Raw genomic sequence first — 18,719 nt, 5'->3', positions numbered from 1 at the left:
CAGCAAGCCTGCTCTTGTGGCTAATAATGAAAATCAACAAGACAGATTTTTTTAAACACAAACTCTTTGTATATTCGAATGGACAGTGTGCATAACACACAAACAGCCCTAGATTTCTTCCAGCTGAGCTTCTGTGTTTAGTATGTGCATTTATAGAAGCATTCATGCTAAAACCTTAATTAATTGTGATTTCTTACCATGAATTTTGTTGATGGGAATTTAGCCAACTCCTAGGGCATTTAACTTTTAGAAGTTTGCTTAAATATTTTGTGCAACTCACTGTTATGCTGGGAGGCAGCAATGCATTTACTTGTTAGAAAATCAAGGGCAAAATTAAGACATTTTACTAACAACTAACTGCTTGTGTAAGAGATTCTGTACTAAATCTGTTTTAAAATGTGGGAGGTGCTCTATGAACAAAAAAAAAAGTTTAATAAGATATAGGATTTCCATATTCTTCTTAAAGGCTAAGCACCAGCTATATGAAAGTGTCAAACAAATAAATACACGGTGGTGCAGCAGGTAGTGTCGCAGTCACACAGCTCCAGGGGCCTGGAGGTTGTGGGTTCGATTCCCGCTCCGGGTGATTGTCTGTGAGGAGTTGGTGTGTTCTCCCCGTGTCCGCGTGGGTTTCCTCCGGGTGCTCCGGTTTCCTCCCACAGTCCAAAAACACACGTTGCAGGTGGATTGGCGACTCGAAAGTGTCCTACGGTGTGAGTGAATGTGTGAGTGTCTGTGTTGCCCTGTGAAGGACTGGCGTCCCCTCCAGGCTGTATTCCCGCCTTGCGCCCGATGATTCCAGGTAGGCTCTGGACCCCCCCGCGACCCTAAATTGGATAAGCGGTTACAGATAATGGATGGAAGGTTTAAAAGACCCCCACCCCCCAACGGGGTTCGGAAACTCTAATAGGCGTCTTGCCTGTGACGTAGATGCTGGACAACAACTCTAGACGTTGCACTTAATTTAATGCAAAATGACGAAAAGGTGTGTTGTTTTTGGCTGCAATCATTCAATGTACAGTGGGACATCTGTGCACAAATGGCCCAAAGATCCCATAATATCCAGAAAATGGACTAAATTTGTCAACTTTAAACGGGCACTTTGGAAAGGACCCTCCGCTCACTCCGTTATCTGTAGCTCATTTCACTGGCGCTTTTCCAACAATATGGGCATGTAAGGACACCAACGAAAGGTGATCAAGAGCCTCTGTAACATGGAGGTAAACAGGGTAAGGACACTCACTTCGCCTGTTTTAGTTGGTGTTAGTTAACGTTCCCTTGACTCGCTAAACTCGGTGGCTCAGATTATACTCGGCTACGTAGCTGCATTACGGAGGTTTATAGTGTCGGATGAATTCGAGTTCGATTCGATCACATTTACAAGACTAACGGTACCTCTAAATTTGACTTTAGCTTATTGCTAGGCTATTGTCATGAATAATGTTGGTTATTTAGCTAGATACTGTCATAACAGTCAGTCATAACGGTGTTTTACCGCGGCGTTGTTCAGCTGTTGTCCACCAGTGACGTCACGGTAGCGTTCAAGTATTTCCGTCAATTTAATAAAATTGTCAGTTTTAAAGCAAATTAAGCTGCTATTTTCATTTTAATTCATACTTATATACGTCAGTAACTAAAATAATGTGAAATATTCGTGGAGGACCATTAAGTGGTGCTTAACCTTTTAAATATTATTTATCAATTTAATTAAGAGTTTACTACTTTTTGCTAGTAACTAAGTATGATTACTGCTTTAAGTCTAGGCTTCCAACACCACATCTAGGAAAATAGGATTAATCTGACATAGTAAAAACAAGATGGCTATATTCTGCCTTTTGCCACATTTCACTGCCTATTGCAACAACATTTTCACCTGGATCCCAAGGCTCTGTGTCAAGTATTTGAAACTAATCTAGCCCCAGTGAGGCTGAGGAACAGATAAATCCCTTCAAAGGGTCTCCACTGATAAAAATCAGACATTATGGAATGCTTGTTATGCTTCTTTAAGATGTGAGAATGTATTTGGAAAGCACAATCCATCTAGACATCTCAAATAATAAAGCATGCATCGCTGAAAAAGCTCCTTTGAAACTGGCAGTTTTGGGACATTAATCCTTTCCCTAAATATAAAAATTGAGCTTAGTGCTTAGTTTAATTTAAGGAGAATCAGGGCTGCTGCACAATTTTTCAAATTAAACTCAAGGCCTTTGAGCACCTTCTAAAGGCAACAGGAAAAACAGAATATAATTATTTTTCAATTTTTTTGCTGTTCACTAGCCCCATCATTAGTGGACAGTTTCTGACCACAGGACCACTGGGTAGCTGGGTATTTATAGCTTGCAGACAATTCTGAATTGTGTTTAGAGGATGAATCTTATGATCAAATGATCATTTATTCATTCGCCTGTAACCGTTTATCCAGTTCAGGGTAATTGCCTGCCTCCCAAGAATCACTAAGTGCAAGGAGGGAACACACCCTGGACACTGACCATCAGCTTAGTTTAATATACAATGTCCAAACTCCTAATGAAACTCCTCCCAATAAGATCCTGTGCATTCAGTTACAGTTAAACCTTTACAGTTAATACAACAGCATCATTACATAAATTATTTATACTGAAGTCACTTCAACTTTACACAGGACCCTATTTGTATTCTTTTGATCAAGATGATCATAAACACCAAATGTCATCAATTAAAACACAGCTTTCTTAGCAAGAAGCAAGACAGTTTTAATTCAATGCTTACAAAGATCACATTGATCCTACAAAAAAGACCTCTGCCTGTTTTTTCACATCATTTTACTGTACAAAAACTTTTTGTTCTCATATATAAAAATAAACAAACACTTGTCAGTGGAAAGGATGTGACACGTGAAAATCATGTAAAGATTGGGATTTTTTGTTTCACTCCAAAGGTCAGTGAGACAGGTGAGGGGAAAGTTGTTAGGAAAGTTGCAATAATAATTAGACAAAATGACACCTCACACTCCACGCATTTGTTTTGAAAGTGAGTGCTATAAGAACTGAAGAGGAGTTCAAAACATGAACGCCAAAGAGCTCCAAACTTCTCTGGAAACCCCTGAAATGCTGACATTGGGGAAGAACATAATCAAACATCAGCTGGGGCAAATCCTATCACTAGATGGGATTCAGCTGACACTGGCATGATGTGGTTAAGGGGAATGAGTGAGGCTCGGAATTTGGACTGTCCTGTTTTCATCACATTGGATAGTTCAGCATCACATCCTGTTTGGCCAGCTCCAACAACATAGGATCGTCGAAGAACTTGCTGATACTGACGTCTTCACTTAGACCCTGTGGAGAAGGTACAGACATATGTAAATAGTGAAATGAAAGAAAATGCTAGAAAGATTTGTTTCTGACAATTAGTTTATCCCAAAAGAAAGACGCCAAAACACTCCACATCAGAACTGGAGATCTTATTAAACCTTGCTTTCAGTCCAAACCTAACTCTGCAGTACATCTACTAGACAGCAGGTCAAAGCTGACAGAAAACAATGCTCCAATGAAGTGGAACGTTTGCAATGTGGAGGTCCAGGTCAAAATAAATTGGCTGACATTCAGTTAACAATGTTATTGATTAGTTTTTTTCATGTTCTGTGTTCACTTGGAAGGGAATGTGGTGGTCAGCTGGAAAACCACATTAATAAACCATGGGCTCTTATGGGTTATGTGTCAAAAACCCTTTATAGGGTCCGGAAGGTTCCCTAAGCAGCTTCATACTTCATTTTAAATCATGATGTCCCTAAGCAATATTTACTGAATATTCTCTATGCAGTCACATAACAGTTGGTTCATTTGTGTACCATGTAACCTTAGTGAGTACATAGAGACCAAAGAAATGCTTATTTTAAAAGCATACCTTTGTTTATATAACGTGTGTTCCAAACTTTTAACAATATTGTACTACAGGAACACAATTTATGTTCATGTTTTGCTCTGTAAATTTGTCTGACCTTGCGCCTGCGGGTCTTAATCATGAACTCTCTGGCCAGGTGAGGGGCGGGCTGTGGCTCTAGTGGACGAATCACAATGCTCTTGTCCAGTGGATCACCAGGAACAATCTGGAGAAAGTGAAAGAGAGAGAGAGGGAGCAAGAGCACAAAAGAGAAGGGGAAAATTATCACTTTAAAAAAATAAAAATAAAAAAAATCTCAAACTTTGCAAAGAACAAACTTTTAATTCCAGATGGCATGCTCCCTCACACACAGAGACCATGTGAGAGAGTATTAATAGGACATGAAATAAGCTGCTGACTCAATGCTTTACTACTCACCACCAAATACATCAACACACACACAATCATTGTCAAACACAGACAAACACCCCAGTCCTGTCATCATCAGGGTGTGTCTGTGTGAGTGAAAAATATGCTGACTTGGGTTTAATCTGACACATGTAAATGGGATTACGTCTGGAAGACAGATTATGTCTTGCCTCTTTATATGAGAAAATTCTTGCGATTTAAAAAAAAATTACCATTCGTGTCACCACACGTTTCAATATATTGAATTCCTTCTTTTTGTGCGTAGAAATTGTATTTAAATCAGTAAATAGATCAAGGAACAGTACCTTTTGACTGTGAATACATGTTTTTGTTATTTATATAGCTGGAGGTGCTCTGAAGGCCATATATATATATATATATAAATAAAACTATAAAAAATGGTATAATGTTGTTAACTAATATAAAGAATAATTAAAATCGATTAATCTCTGGCATTAATTTATGATTCTTTAAAATGTCACTGAATGAGTGCAACATTTACATTTTTTTGTGAATGTGTGTTAGCGTGTATTTACCTGCCAGTGGTGGAACACACTGAGGGAGAAAGCCTGCCCCTGTGTGTGTGTGCGGAGATCTGTTTCAAACCCAAATGAATCAATTGCAGGGATAAAAGCCTTGATGGTGTATAGTGGAGAGCCTGGAATTGGTGCATCCTGTGTCACATGACCTCTGAAAACAAACAATCATTACATCCATCAGTGTGATTAAGCACAGCTTTAATTAATTGAGTGATTACTGTAAAAAAGAGCTTATTAAGAAAGTGCTGCTGAGGGTTAGTGCTATAAGCTACATTGTGTATTTGCAGGAGTTTGAGTGACAGCTGGCTGAGTCAGCAGCACCTTAATTCCTCCCGATGTTAGTGTGACTATTTGTGTGTGATGGCAGATTCGGAGTCAGCAGCATTCTAATTCCACTGAGTGTGTGTGTGTGTGTGTGTGTGTGTGTGTAAGGAAAGTGGTGGTGTGCATTACCTTCTGCGAGCCAGTACAGTGTAGACAGCAGATACGCAGTCAGCTGGAGCTTGGACCTCCACAAAGTAATAAGGCTCCATCAGCCTGGGTGTGGCCTACAAGCAGAAAATTGCATCAATGTCACTACACAAAAAGACATTCAAAAGTAATGAATATGCAGAGAGAAAAACATTTTAGTTCCTAACGCTATAAGACACATAAGCCCTTCATGACAAGACAGACACAAATATCTACATCACCATAAACATACATAAACACTGATCAGCCTCTATTACACTAGCAGCCATTTGTCCTAAAGGCTGCATTTCTCCAAATTTGTTGTCATTTTTTGGTGACTTTAGGATCAGTGACATTATATCATGGTATAAAATATCAATATTTTTAATTTACAGATTTTGTACAGCTATGTATAGGTTTATGTCAATTTGACTGGCACACTTTTGTAGGTGTCATGTAGCCTTATGAATACTATCCTTCTGTGTTACCAACATAATACGCACCATGAGGAAGGCGGAATAGACAACTCTTCTGGCTGTAGGAATAACCTGCCCTCCTCCTCTGTGTAATGGCTCCTGAGCTATTACTGCATCCAAAATCTTAAACTTCACATTACGAATGGCTATAATGAACAGAGAAAAATACATGAGTTTACCATTAAAAGTCACAGGAATTATTTTCAACAAATGTCAAATATTTCATTACTGAAGAAATGTCAGAAAAAGAGTTAATTTTTCCAGTATATTACAGCATCAAGGCCAGCATGGTAATGGAGTTTAAATTTTGGTTTTGGTTCCATCTCAACTCTTAATAAAAGCTGTTTTGTACAGTTAGTGCTGGGAATGATGTTGATATTTAATGATAGCTTTGGCATTGATGTGTGTTATGTTTAACAACAGGTAAGTGTTGAGTTTAGGGGGAGGTGACATAATATTGTTGGTGGCAAACTGTTACATATTACAACTCATTCTGTGTTTGTGTTCTCAAGTTACTGTGCCTTACGTTCATCACATAGGGGTCCTTCTCTAGTTCCCCACTGGAAGCCCTGTACAATGCTGTCCTTCACTGAGCCAAGGAGAGCTTTATCCACCTACACACACAGGATTCTTATCATTAACTGAAAAAAACAGACTGTAGATCATTAATTCAACCGTCTATCTGTCCTCAGTAACCTCTTCCAGCTTCAGTTTATTCGGACAATATTCATTCAGAGCAGTGAAAGACCTGCGTTTATCTAATCACATTCCCTTTGCCCAAGACAAATATGTTGACAGTGCATGCGCAGGCTTTTAATTTGTAGCCACTACAGTCTAACGAATGAGTATTAACACTGACGTGTTTTAGTTACTGCTGTTTGTAAATCCAGAGACGTACTCTGGGGACGCAGTGGCACTGTTTCAGCAATTCCCAGTTTTTCCTTATAGTGAGTTAAAAGAGGTCAGTGGACTGCAGCACATCTGCTCTCAGAATCAACATCCAAATCTAGCATGCACAAAAAAAAAACCCCAACAACTTTTTTATACCTCCTCCATCCAGCATTACAGACTATCAAGTAATGCTGCTATTATTAAATATTTCCCTTTAGAAACATATTGAATATTAATATGAAATGATAAATATCTGATTATGAGAATAAGTAGCTCAAGAAAGGTTTCATTTTGATAATTTAATGCAAAAAAAAAAAAAAGTTTCATTCCTATGGCTTTTTTTTTTCAATTATTAAACCAAATACCTAGCATTCCACCCAGCATTAAAATACCAACACACACAGAAAAAAAACGGATTACAATGCTAAATTGGAAATGTTGGGCAACCTGGCAACCCTAAACAGCTTGCTGAGTTTTTATATTAACATTTTGTTCAACTATTTTAAATGAAAAGGGGAATAATGAAAGTTTTAAATCCACAGAACAGAGATGGATTATGCAGCCATTTTGTATTAAGATCCCAGTGTACCTAAAACAGCTAGCAAAGCTTAAAGTTCTCTTTTATAAAAGATAGCTTTTTTTGGATTACCTCAGTAGTAAGACTGAAATTGTTGTCTAAGCTGTCTCCAGTTAGTCCAGTTTGTAGCTGCTTTTTACTCATGACAAGCTAAGCTATTATTTACCTTAATGGACCAATGTTTATGAAATTTTACTTGACGTATTTATTTAATATGTGTCACAGTATATCAGAACTGACATTTTATAATAAGTAGTAAATTACTGCAAAAACATTCTATAGGCAATGTGTACCTCTGAGGGCAGTGTATCATCTACTAAGATGTTGGGCCCAGTAGTGTCAGGTCCAAAAGCCCAGATTGAACGGGCAGCGAGCAAATCCCAGTCATATTTAGTCTGAAAAAACTCGCCCAACTTTTTCCTACAAAGAGAAAAAGAGACCATTGAAAGATCCAGAATGTTAAAAGATCTGTGTTAAATGGTGTGTGAACTCTGTTGCTGGCTAAACTCAGCTACAGATGCTGGCCTTTTCAACTCCAGATGGCCACACAGCTGAGACACACACATACAGGTTCTAATGCATTAAATGTCAAGGTCAGGAGAATTATCAAATCAAACAGCATGAGTGAGATAGGATATTTGTTTTTAAATTCACCAATCAGACATAACAATAAAGCCACCTGATTGTTTCTACACTGGCCATTTTATTCACGTGCCATATACGTGTATTTCTGTAGTCTACGTTTTGCTTTGCATACTTAGTTAACACCCTGACTGTCTCTTCTTTAAATTGTCGAAAGTCCCACAGGACCACCACAGAACAGGACCACAGACTATGGAACTACAAAGTGAACCATATGGTAAGTGTACCTGATAATATTCAGTGCTCATCATAGCAGAACCTGAAATCCACTGGGGCGAGTCTGACTACATCCAGCTCCACCCACATCCTACTCTGTTCAAGTAGGAGGTTATGTTTGAGTAAGGTTGTACCTCCCACTAGGAGGAGTCTGTTTCACTGTAATCCATTGAAAACATGATGATGGAGGAGCTGGATCACATCCACATCCTACCTATAAATTTCTGGTTATGCGGCACCGGCCTTCTCAATAATATGGCCAATAAAGTGTAGCAACAAAGATGTAGCTATAATGTTATAGCTAATCAGTGTAAACTCAACATTAGTGGTAAATCCTTGACTTTAAATCGCATTACAAATTTGCGGAATCAACGATGAGATGAAAAGTGATTCTGACAATGCCAGTACTTTGTACCTGTTCCATGTAATCTGCACCACCTCGTTCTCAATGTCCTCAGCAAGCCCTTTCTCCAGAGGCTCAGCAATCATGGTGATCTTATTCCTGTCAGTCAGCAGAGCGCCATTAGCAAATACAGATCATAAAAACAACAACAATACAAGCCAAAATTAACTCAAAACTTGTATTTCAACAAAAATCATCATCACATGTAATGGCCAGAGAAAAAACTCAATTCTGACTGGCTGCTGCAGTTTCTTGCAATAAGGCAATATTACACAATAAGGCAATTTCTTGCTTACTTTTTATTGGGTGTTTCAGCAAAGCACTTTAGGGAGGATGTTTCCACCACTGTCTCACAAAAGGTCACTACTGGGTCAGCCACCTGGGGTGAAACATCAAGGTACAAAATCATGGGGACAGAACAACAATGAGAAAACTGAAGGAAGATTAGTGAAAAACTGAAATAGGAGAGAAAATATAAGAAAGAAAGAAACAGCACCTTGATATCGATCTCAGAGTACATCTTCCTCAGATCATGCATAACACAGTCCAGGTACAGCTCACCAGTGCCCAGGATAACATGTTCACCAGATTCCTCCACCTGTTCACAAGCACAGATTTTGGTGGTTCAGTTTGTCATAGTGAAAATAACTACAGCTGCACAAAAACGTATTTCATAAAGGTGTCCATGTTTTACCTTTGTTGTGAGGGAGGGGTAGCTCTTGTTGACTTTCCTGAGCCCATCCAACATCTTGGGCAGTTCAGAAGGGTTGACAGGCTCCACAGCAATCTTGATCACTGAAGCAGTGTTAAATTTTAATGGCCTGAAAATCTGAGCCTAAGCAAAAACAAACAGGTGTTATATGTAAATGTTTTAATAACCTTTTTATTTCCAATTTTGACACATTGTCAAAGTTACATAATGCAAAGTGTAAATGTTCGTTCTCACCTCTTCAGTGCCCCGGGGCTCTGTGATGGTGGCTGTTTTGACAATGGGCTGGTCACACCCTTCAATTAACACCCAGTTACCAGCAGGAACACGATTCACTTCAATCTGATACCTACACACATATACATACATAAGGTTCTATGCAAAAGGTTTAACATCTCTGGTCAAGTGAAATGTTTTGTAGATGTTTTCATGTTAGCTAAACCCACCTGCATGGAAATGCAATTTTTTCAACAAAATGTAGTGTAAAATGTCTGTTTATTCACCAGGTTTAACACAGTGGGAAACACAGGCCATATTTTATTTTGTCTTCTCAAAGTTACATTGTGAAATAAACATTAACTCATTGCCTAGACGACAGAAGTGTGTACCTGGCTACAGAAATCCACAAGCGTCCGATGGTGCACACTTGTGAGTCCTCCTCGTCCTCCAAAGTGTAGTTCTCTCCTAAAACTTTCACTGGCTGACCAGCCTGCAGAGTCCCGCTCAGAACTCGCCCAAAAGCATGGAACTGAACCCCATCGTCTGTGCTGTACATTTTAGTTGTGTGACACATCAGAGGACCCTAACCCACAGAAAGTCAAACTGCATTAGTGTAGTCATCATTAATCTAAGTATAACTATTCATGAGTAAAAAACCTTCGTTGATTTTCTAAATGAAAATAATTTAACATATCCTCTATTAAAAGTAGACTTCTGGATAGGTTTCTGTTTAATTTCTCTATTTCACATATTAATAATAAGAAACTTTAAAGATACCATGTGCAAAAGCGGTGGCTTATATAAAATGTTAAATTAATAAATTAACATTCAAAGTATATACAACATGGGTAATTACATGCAGTCAAAACATACATCAGGGTCACATTCAGCCATGGCCTCCCCCAGGTCTGAGTCCAGTCCCCCTGTGTAGCTGTGCTCAATCTTGGCTCTGGCGCCACTTTGAGGTGAGGGAATGTGCTGCACACACATGTCGACAAAACCTGAGAAAATTCACAGACATGCACTGTAAACATGCATAAAACCATTTTCACATGCGAGGTATACCAAATGCAATAACAAACACCCTCTTCAAATGTCAGACTATATGTACAAATCTAGGCATAATTTAATCCAAACGGTATTTGCATGCTATTCATTTATACTTGTCATTATATATATAAAAGCTGATGTACGATAAAAGCATAAAACAAGGAATAAATATTTAAAAATCTTGGCAAGAAGCAAGTAACCCACTTATAATCCTTATATCTTATGCAAAACAAAAACTAGCAAACAGAAATGCACACATTAAAACACAAATATTTTAGTCATTCAAATTAAAAATGCTGTTTAAAAGTAACTAAAAAAAGCACATGAAAACATCCACTTTATGACAGACTTAAAACATACACATTGAATAAAAACACATCAAGTTCTCTTCTCTCTTTCTCTCTCACACCCACACAAACCTGTGAACTCCCCAAAGAAACGGTTACAAACAAGGCGCAGTAGTGGTCTAATGTTTAGTTTGAGCTCCTCTTTGGTTAGATGAATTCCCAGCTCATCCAGTACACGCGGCAAAGATGTATCCACATCCCCAACCACCTGCAAAAAGAAAGTGACTGTTCAAAAGTGTAATAAACTAATTGCAAACATTTATATTACTGTGGTGAACTTAAGAAACATTCTTGTGTAGGTGTGTAGGAGCAGAGATATAAAGAATGAGACAGGTCACTGGTTAAAAAAAAAAAAAAAAACATGGGAAAGCTAAACTTAGAGAAGTACTGGCCTTCAATAAAAATTGACAAACAAAATATAAGCGAAAAAGGATCAGCCCCTTTTCAGAGACACAAGCATATGCAGAAGAATTTTGACAAATTGTATTTGTATCTTTCAAATAGACTGGTCTTGTATGACCCTTAATTACAACCAAGGGGTCTTGCTAAGACTGCCAATGAGTGGACAGACATTTCTAGAAGAACTTAGGTAGGACTCACCTGGGAAAGAATTTTGTAGAGTGGCTCCAAAACAAATTCCACAAAACTGCGTTGTGAGTTACTGTTGGGGGCTTTCTTGGTGAACTTCCTCCTGAATGACAGATAAGAACCAATCATATAAGAGCAAAAAGGCCAATTCAAGCAAGGAAATGCTGCTCACGAAAAGTAAAAGTGCTCTCACGTTTTGGGGTTGAAGTAGATGTCGCCCCAAAGCCTCTTTGCAAACTCGTTGTAGTTTATGTCACCTGAAACATGAGATTAAGATTAGCTGTATGTGTATAATTTAAGGCTCTTTGAATCATAACAAGAGAAGCCATTATCGCTCAGAAAATTTGTGTTTGTAAGGAAATTAAAGTGTTACCATAGGTGTCAGCATAAATCTTGGCAAAGGATCCAAGCGTAAAGCAGATGCTGTACTGTGATGAAGCAAAACAAACGTTGCCCAGTAGAGGAGACACCACCAGAGACTCATCAGTGGAGTATGTGCTGAGGGAGAGAATGAAAGAAAGAGTTCTAAAGATTTGACCGCTACTATTGTTTATTATACCAAAGTTATTTCCAACCCCGCAAAGTGATTGGCTGAGAGACATTCCAAGAGTGTCAACATTGCACAACATGAGGCACTGGTGGATTTTTGGTACTGTGGCCTTGTGCCTACGACCACAGCAAACCAATGCCAATATCTCACGTTATAGCACTCTGTCCTTTATATTATTGCTTCATTGTATTCAAACTAATTAATAACATCTGTCAAGACAAGAAATGATTCAATTAAAATAGAAATGTAATAAATAATAACAATTACACCTTTAAAGTAAATATAAATATACATGACTTCACTTTTAAAATGCTTCAACGAACTGAATCTCAATGACTAATATATAATTACCTGAGCATTCCGTTGACTTCATCCACTATGTGACGTAGTTTGTAGTAAGCATCAGTAGGGGGCAGCTTGAGCTCTAAGATCAGTCTATCCACTTTGTTGATGCAGATGGTAATAGCTAACCGCTCTTGAACTGCATGCTTTATCAAACGCTCTGTGTTCAGCATCACCTAAACACAAGTGTAGATACTATCGTTTAACACACCTACTGTATACCTTAATTATATACACCACGTTCTAACAGCCAACAGTAACAGCAGATGTTCATTCAGTGTGTTAATGCACTACCACTTTAAATAAATTCCACAGAAATATTTTGCCATTATCTGTATTATGTAGTCCAGTATATGTTTTATTATTATACATTTTGTATGTATACACGTTATATTGAGTAGTAAAATAAAGACTCTATGTTCACATTTATGTGATATCTGAATTCAAGTGATGAGAGTATATTAAATTCCAAAAAGATATAAATACATACTGATGACGCTAGCATTGTCCACAAAAATACACTGCTTTTAACAAGGGAGAAAAAAGTCAAACCTGTGATCTTCTGTTGTTATATATTTTAACCAATATAAATTATTTCTACTTATGTAACATACAGGTGGTGTCAGATTTTCGCTCAAGCTAACGCTAATAAACTAGACTAAGGACCATAATAATTTCTTTGCCAGATTATGCAATAGATGTGATAATAACAAAAAGAAACAAAGCAGAAAATACACAATGAGCTCTCTGAGACACAGCAGTACCAGCAAGAACACTTACCCCCTCTGCAGCATCTATAAACAGCACTATTCCATCTGAGATTCGGATCCCTGCAGTGACCTCATCAGAAAAATTTACATGACCTGTGGAGAGCAGTTGAGATGAGGAAAACTCAGACATTGTTCGAGAACAGCTGGGGGCAGGCATAACGTTCAGAAAAACAGGCCAGCTGGGGATCAGATGTTCACCTGTTTGACTGGCAGGTAAAACTGAGAGTGAGGGGAGGCACAGCACTGTCTACTAGGGTTTGGCTGTATAATGATAATACCGTATACCACAGTATTTGAAACATGTGTATGATATCTCAAAATAAGGGGGCATTTATCACGTGTGTGGTGTGTCAAATTTCTGTTCTGTGTCTTTAAAAGTCGGCTAAAGTGTTCATGTGCTTTAAGAGAGCCACAGTGAGGAGAAAAGCACAGAGTAGCCCACCGCTGTTGTAAGTTTAGCGCTGAGTTTGGGTTAAAAGAGAGAAGAAGATAGCTGTAAACAGACAAAATTCTCAGAAAATCCTTTGACTTTGTGCTCACAGGTATATGGCTTTGCCCTCTAAATATGGGAGTTTTGAGCCTCAATTCACTGAAAAATCTGCTGTGGTATGCTAAACCACACCTCAGCATTCAGTATAAAATACACTGCAAAAGCTATAAATCTATGGCTTATACACCTGAACTAGTGAAGCTTTAACTGAATATAAATGTCCTCTATTAGTCGTATAATTTGAGTGTATTAGTTATTTAATTTGAAACATATACATTTTCATAGGAAATAAGAAGTCCATTTAAATTTAGTCTATGGTTTTTAGTGGTATAATCTGCTTTTCTTTTTTAGGAACAATAGTTACCACAGTCAAATAGTGGCCTTTACCTGGAGTGTCCATAATGTTGAACAGGTATGATTTTCCTCTCGAGTCTGGGAGTACCATTGTTACTGGTGTGCTTTTAATACCAACTCCTCTCTGCAGAAAAGGATAAGCATTCATGCAGTAATACAGTTTACAAGATACACAAATTAAGCATAACATTTTTACCACTTTTTTATACACTCACTGTCCATTGTCTCAGCGCCACTGAACATAAAGTGGTCCACCTGTTGTTCTGCATATTTTGTATGCACCTCTCACCCTGTTCTGGCCTTGCTCCCTTCCATCTGTCCTCACTATTACACACCTATACCCCTCTGCATAAACTCAGATCTGCAGATTCTGGTCTTCTGACAATTCCTAGTTATAGGCTTTCCTCTATGGGCAGCTCTATGGGTTTTTAAGTGCGCTGAAACGCTCCTTTAAAATGCAGAGAAAACTAATAACTCATGGAGCAAAAAGGTAAATGCAGTGGATGAACTGCATGACCCAATATTTACACAAAACCTTGAATTCACGGTAGTCTTTACAGATTGTGAGAATATTCAGAACACATTTACGCAAGGCCAAAACACATTTGTCACATGATATTGACACACATGGTGCCTTTTAGGCAAAGCTGAATTTGTGAGTGTCCAGCTGTCAAAGAGTGATGCTGCACATTTTCCCCATCTGAAAGATATGGGTTCCAGTTTATCAATCAATCAATCAATTATTGCCTTGATGCAGAAACATTCCAGAAGTATATTTTAAACTCATATTAAACATGTATATTGGATCATCAAATTTGTATGTTCAATTTGTGCATTGAGAGCGTATTTATTAAAATGAAGCTGTTGTGTGGTCCCGCCCACCTCAGACTGAATGTAATGTGGCCCATTGACCCCCCTGCTCTAGTCCTCCATAAGTGGTCAATTTCCTGCCCAGAGGAAACTGCTGTCTGATGTTTTAGTTTGGTGGACTATTCACCAGCAATGACAATGAGGGTTTTAAAAACACACGCAGGGTCTGTATTCAGTGTCTGACACACGTGTACCTGAATAACACATACTAACAGAACTACAAAGTGCTCCTGTATGGCCATTGGAGCTGGGAGAATGGACAGTGAGTGTAGAAACAAGGAGATAGTGTTAATGTTATGGCTGATCAATAAGTGTCCAAAAATGCAATAAACCAATCTTGCTTCTTACCTCTTGTTCAGTGAAAAGTATATCTGTATATCTCAGCTGAAAAAGATATATATAGTCAGATATTCTGTCACATTTAAAGTGCCACAAGCAGAAGGAATATATTAATCAGACAGAGAATAAAAACACTCTGAATACATGACATGCTTTTGTACTTACATCCATGTCATCTCTCTTGCGAATTTCTGGATGAGTTTGTTCAATCAAACAATCAACAAAGCAAGTCTGTAGAGCAAGAACAAACAATAATAAGAATTACCTAAATACCAACACACACATACATATTTTACAAATTTAATACATATTTTACAGAGCTGGATGATTTGGGAAACATAATTAATCGTTGATTTTCCAGGTATTGACACAGTTGTAATTCTTGTAACACATGAAGCCCGACTCCATTTTTAAATGGAAAACGTAAGTACACAATGTAAATGCACAACATGAAACTATGTAGATGTGCGTGTATTTCAAACCTTGCCATGATGCAAATGCCCACAAAGTGTGACATTCCGAATCAGCTCAGAGCTGTCCATCAAATCAGCAAGAAACCTACAGAGACAGACAGAAATGTTTGAAAACTATATATCATCCACGTATTTCCCTTCAAACACACCAAATATTTGAATCATTACATCAACAGACTTACTCCATTTCATAAACTGTTGCCGGCAACTCCTGCTCCATCAGAGTGAACTGCTTTGTTTTGACAGGTTTTATAATAGGCTCTGAGAGCGTGAGAGTGAGAAGAAGAGAGAGAATGACAGGGTTGTAACAGCAGTTCTAATGTCTGAAATATTAAAGGAGAACTTTAAAACTTCATAAATATTTGTCTATATTTGTGTAGTAAAAATTGCAACCCATGTTTTCTATTTTCACCACTGTAAAGAAACCCCTGCAATGTTTCTATACCACTGAACCTGAAATCACCCAGAATGAATTTATTTACATGCCAATGACTGCATTATGAAGGAAATTTGGAATGGAATGTTTTGGAATAAATCTAAAGTGGATGTGACAAATACCATTAGCACAGCAATTTCAGATCCATCATTCTAAAATGTGATTATGTTTTTAAACTAACAGAAAGCATACTTGTCATAATTATTATTAACTAATTATTAACTTCAATAAAAATTTGAGCCTTTACCAGTCAGGGGCTGGGTGTCCTCTTCTTGTACAATGGTCTCCACCTCTGGCCCATAGACTTCCTCTGCAGTAGGGTAATATTTTTTGTCCTCATGAAGGACCACTTCCATCCCACCACCATCTTCGTCACCCTCAGCCTGGTCATCATCATCTTCATCCTCATCTGCCTGTAGAAATCCCACATATTACTGTGAATTACTAAACAGTCAGAGGAGTTATATGGAATAGCAAGTATATGCAAGTACGCATAAATTTCAAAGGCACACAGAAATAGGTCCTCCCAGCATCTTTGCTTTTACCAAAATAACAGTAAGCTGTGTTTAGAGGCATAATGTAATGTTGCATAGAGATTGTTAGGCACAGTAATTTTATTTAAGGTTATTTACTTCATCTGCATCTCGATCCTCTGCATCTACATCTTCATCCTCATCAGAGTCCAGTTCTGGACCGATGTAGTTACCAAACTCATCATACAGATCCGCCTCCATGGTGTCAGGGTCTTGTAAGGTGTGGTGTCAACAGCACCTAAGACAGTCTGACAAAGAAAGACAGATTGTACACTGATTAACTCACCTCATAGAAATAAATACTTTAATATTCCAATTACTAGAGTTACAATGATCATAAAAGTATATTTAATTATTTGTTTAATTATAAATATAATTATAATAAGTTCTGTCCATAAATAGAGTAAAACTATATTATTTAAACAAGTTGACTCTTGAAACTGATCCATATCTGTTACGTGTTATTTAATCTTTGAGTAACTGATTACCTTAACACTCTGTTTACAAGTGTGTACAATTGGAGAGCAAATACTGACTATGTCAAAGGAAAATAATACAAAAAAAAGACCATCAGCAAAACCTCAGAGTAGTAAAATTACACATGATTCTTGTTTTTTATTATTATTATTAGTAGTAGTAGTAGTAGTAGTAGTAATAATTGTTGTGCTTCTGAATACATTGCTATACCTAAAAATAAAAGTAATTTACCAAAAAAGCTACCCAAAGCTTTAAAAGTGGTAAATATAACGACATATTCGCTTTCATTCAGTACGCACAGATGACTGAATATGCTATTAGTACCAGCCTCTATTGTGCCCCCCCCCAAATAATATTGGTTGCTTAGGTTTATGACGTAAGAAACTTTTTTTTGCACAGCACTTTCAAAGCAGAAATGCTTAGCAATGGTGTCGCCTGCTTATTTCACACCATACATTTTCTAGCATATTAATTAAAAACCTCACATATACATATTAACTAGAATAAAAACTGGATGTTCACAGGAAGGGTCTTTAAACATACTGCACCTCGGGAAGAGATCACAGTAATACATTAAGCTCGATCATTTCTAATATTATCAGCTCGTGCAGTCATATTAACTCACGCGCAGAAATACACGCGTAAAGAAGAAATAAAGTGCACAACACGAGGGTGTCAATGGGGACACATTAGAGACTGAACTATTCCGGCTAAGCTAACATTTCACTCATACATTTAGAAACGACTCATCTAAAAGATAACCCGTCTAAAACCCCCGACGTGGAACCTCAACAGAGTAGTAATAGTGCATAATAATAATAATAATCAGTAATGAACTCTATACTAATTGTAATGATGGTGTACGGTGTCCCCTGCGCTCCTCGCTCGGGGCTGAAGCGCGCTCTCAGTGAATGAATGGACCGGCTGTGGTCTCAGCGCAGAGCTGAAGTTCCGTGTGTTTCTTTCGCTGTTTCTCTGCTGCGAACAGCGTGCTTTTACCTGAGATAAAGTTCAGAGCTCGGAGTTATTTCGTGAAAGCACTAAAATCCCTCTTGAATTATTTGTTTCCAGGCAGCACACCGCGGGGTCCTCACATGAAGTAAACGTACCGCGAACGTTCACGACGTCACGGCCGATATGACCTTTACATGTGCCTGTTTCAAAATGAAGCAAAAATGTGTTTTCTTTACTGAATCCCAGATCTCTATATTTTAATGATCAAGACGAACAGAGAGAGTGGTCAGTTAGCGAGCGAGTTATATGTGCGAGACCATCTTTTGCAAACAGTTACCGTAGGTACACCGGTAAAAATATACTACATTTCCCATAATGCACTGCGCAACTCTACGCGAAAGGAACTTACATATTCAGACCATAAACACAGGTTAAGGGAGATATCCTAGGGGCTCTTACACAGGATTTATGAGTTTGCTGGGTAACTCAACCCTAAAATTGAGGTTCGTCCAAGAGAAATGTCCTTCTGCTCTTTTCTTATTGGCCACATTTGTTATATTGATAACAAGTCCCGCTGCCTGAAGGAGGCGCCATTACACACTGATATGCTGTTCAAAGAGAAGACTAATCAAAAAGAATAAATGCAACAGCAAGTTCTTTAAGAAAGTATGCAAGACAGGTGTAATATTTTGACATCTTAAGGAGTTTAGTGCAGACTGTAAGAGAACAAAAAT

The 18,719-nt window shown here is 38.0% G+C and overlaps 1 protein-coding gene across 1 annotated transcript; it reads right to left on the bottom strand.

The window, feature by feature from the left end:
• Positions 1-2,687: 2,687 nt before the first annotated feature.
• On the bottom strand, positions 2,688-18,159 carry eftud2 (elongation factor Tu GTP binding domain containing 2). Its single transcript, XM_066641736.1, has 28 exons — positions 18,031-18,159; positions 16,654-16,802; positions 16,269-16,434; positions 15,768-15,846; positions 15,595-15,670; positions 15,278-15,343; positions 15,122-15,157; positions 13,937-14,027; positions 13,070-13,152; positions 12,299-12,465; positions 11,771-11,895; positions 11,591-11,654; positions 11,410-11,500; positions 10,882-11,017; positions 10,286-10,413; positions 9,802-9,995; positions 9,431-9,542; positions 9,179-9,319; positions 8,981-9,082; positions 8,781-8,863; positions 8,497-8,583; positions 7,517-7,643; positions 6,282-6,369; positions 5,783-5,901; positions 5,283-5,377; positions 4,827-4,980; positions 3,980-4,087; positions 2,688-3,317 (listed from the first exon to the last, which is right to left on the bottom strand). The coding sequence occupies exons 2-28, from the start codon at positions 16,753-16,755 to the stop codon at positions 3,222-3,224; spliced, it is 2,916 nt and encodes a 971-aa protein (XP_066497833.1). The 5' UTR covers positions 16,756-16,802; positions 18,031-18,159; the 3' UTR covers positions 2,688-3,221.
• Positions 18,160-18,719: the final 560 nt, after the last annotated feature.

The sequence above is a fragment of the Hoplias malabaricus genome, chromosome 13, assembly GCF_029633855.1.
Source record: "Hoplias malabaricus isolate fHopMal1 chromosome 13, fHopMal1.hap1, whole genome shotgun sequence".
Classification (NCBI taxonomy): Eukaryota; Metazoa; Chordata; class Actinopteri; order Characiformes; family Erythrinidae; genus Hoplias; species Hoplias malabaricus.
The sequence above is the reverse complement of the archived record's forward strand: the minus strand, read 5'-3'. Positions and strand labels throughout refer to the sequence as shown.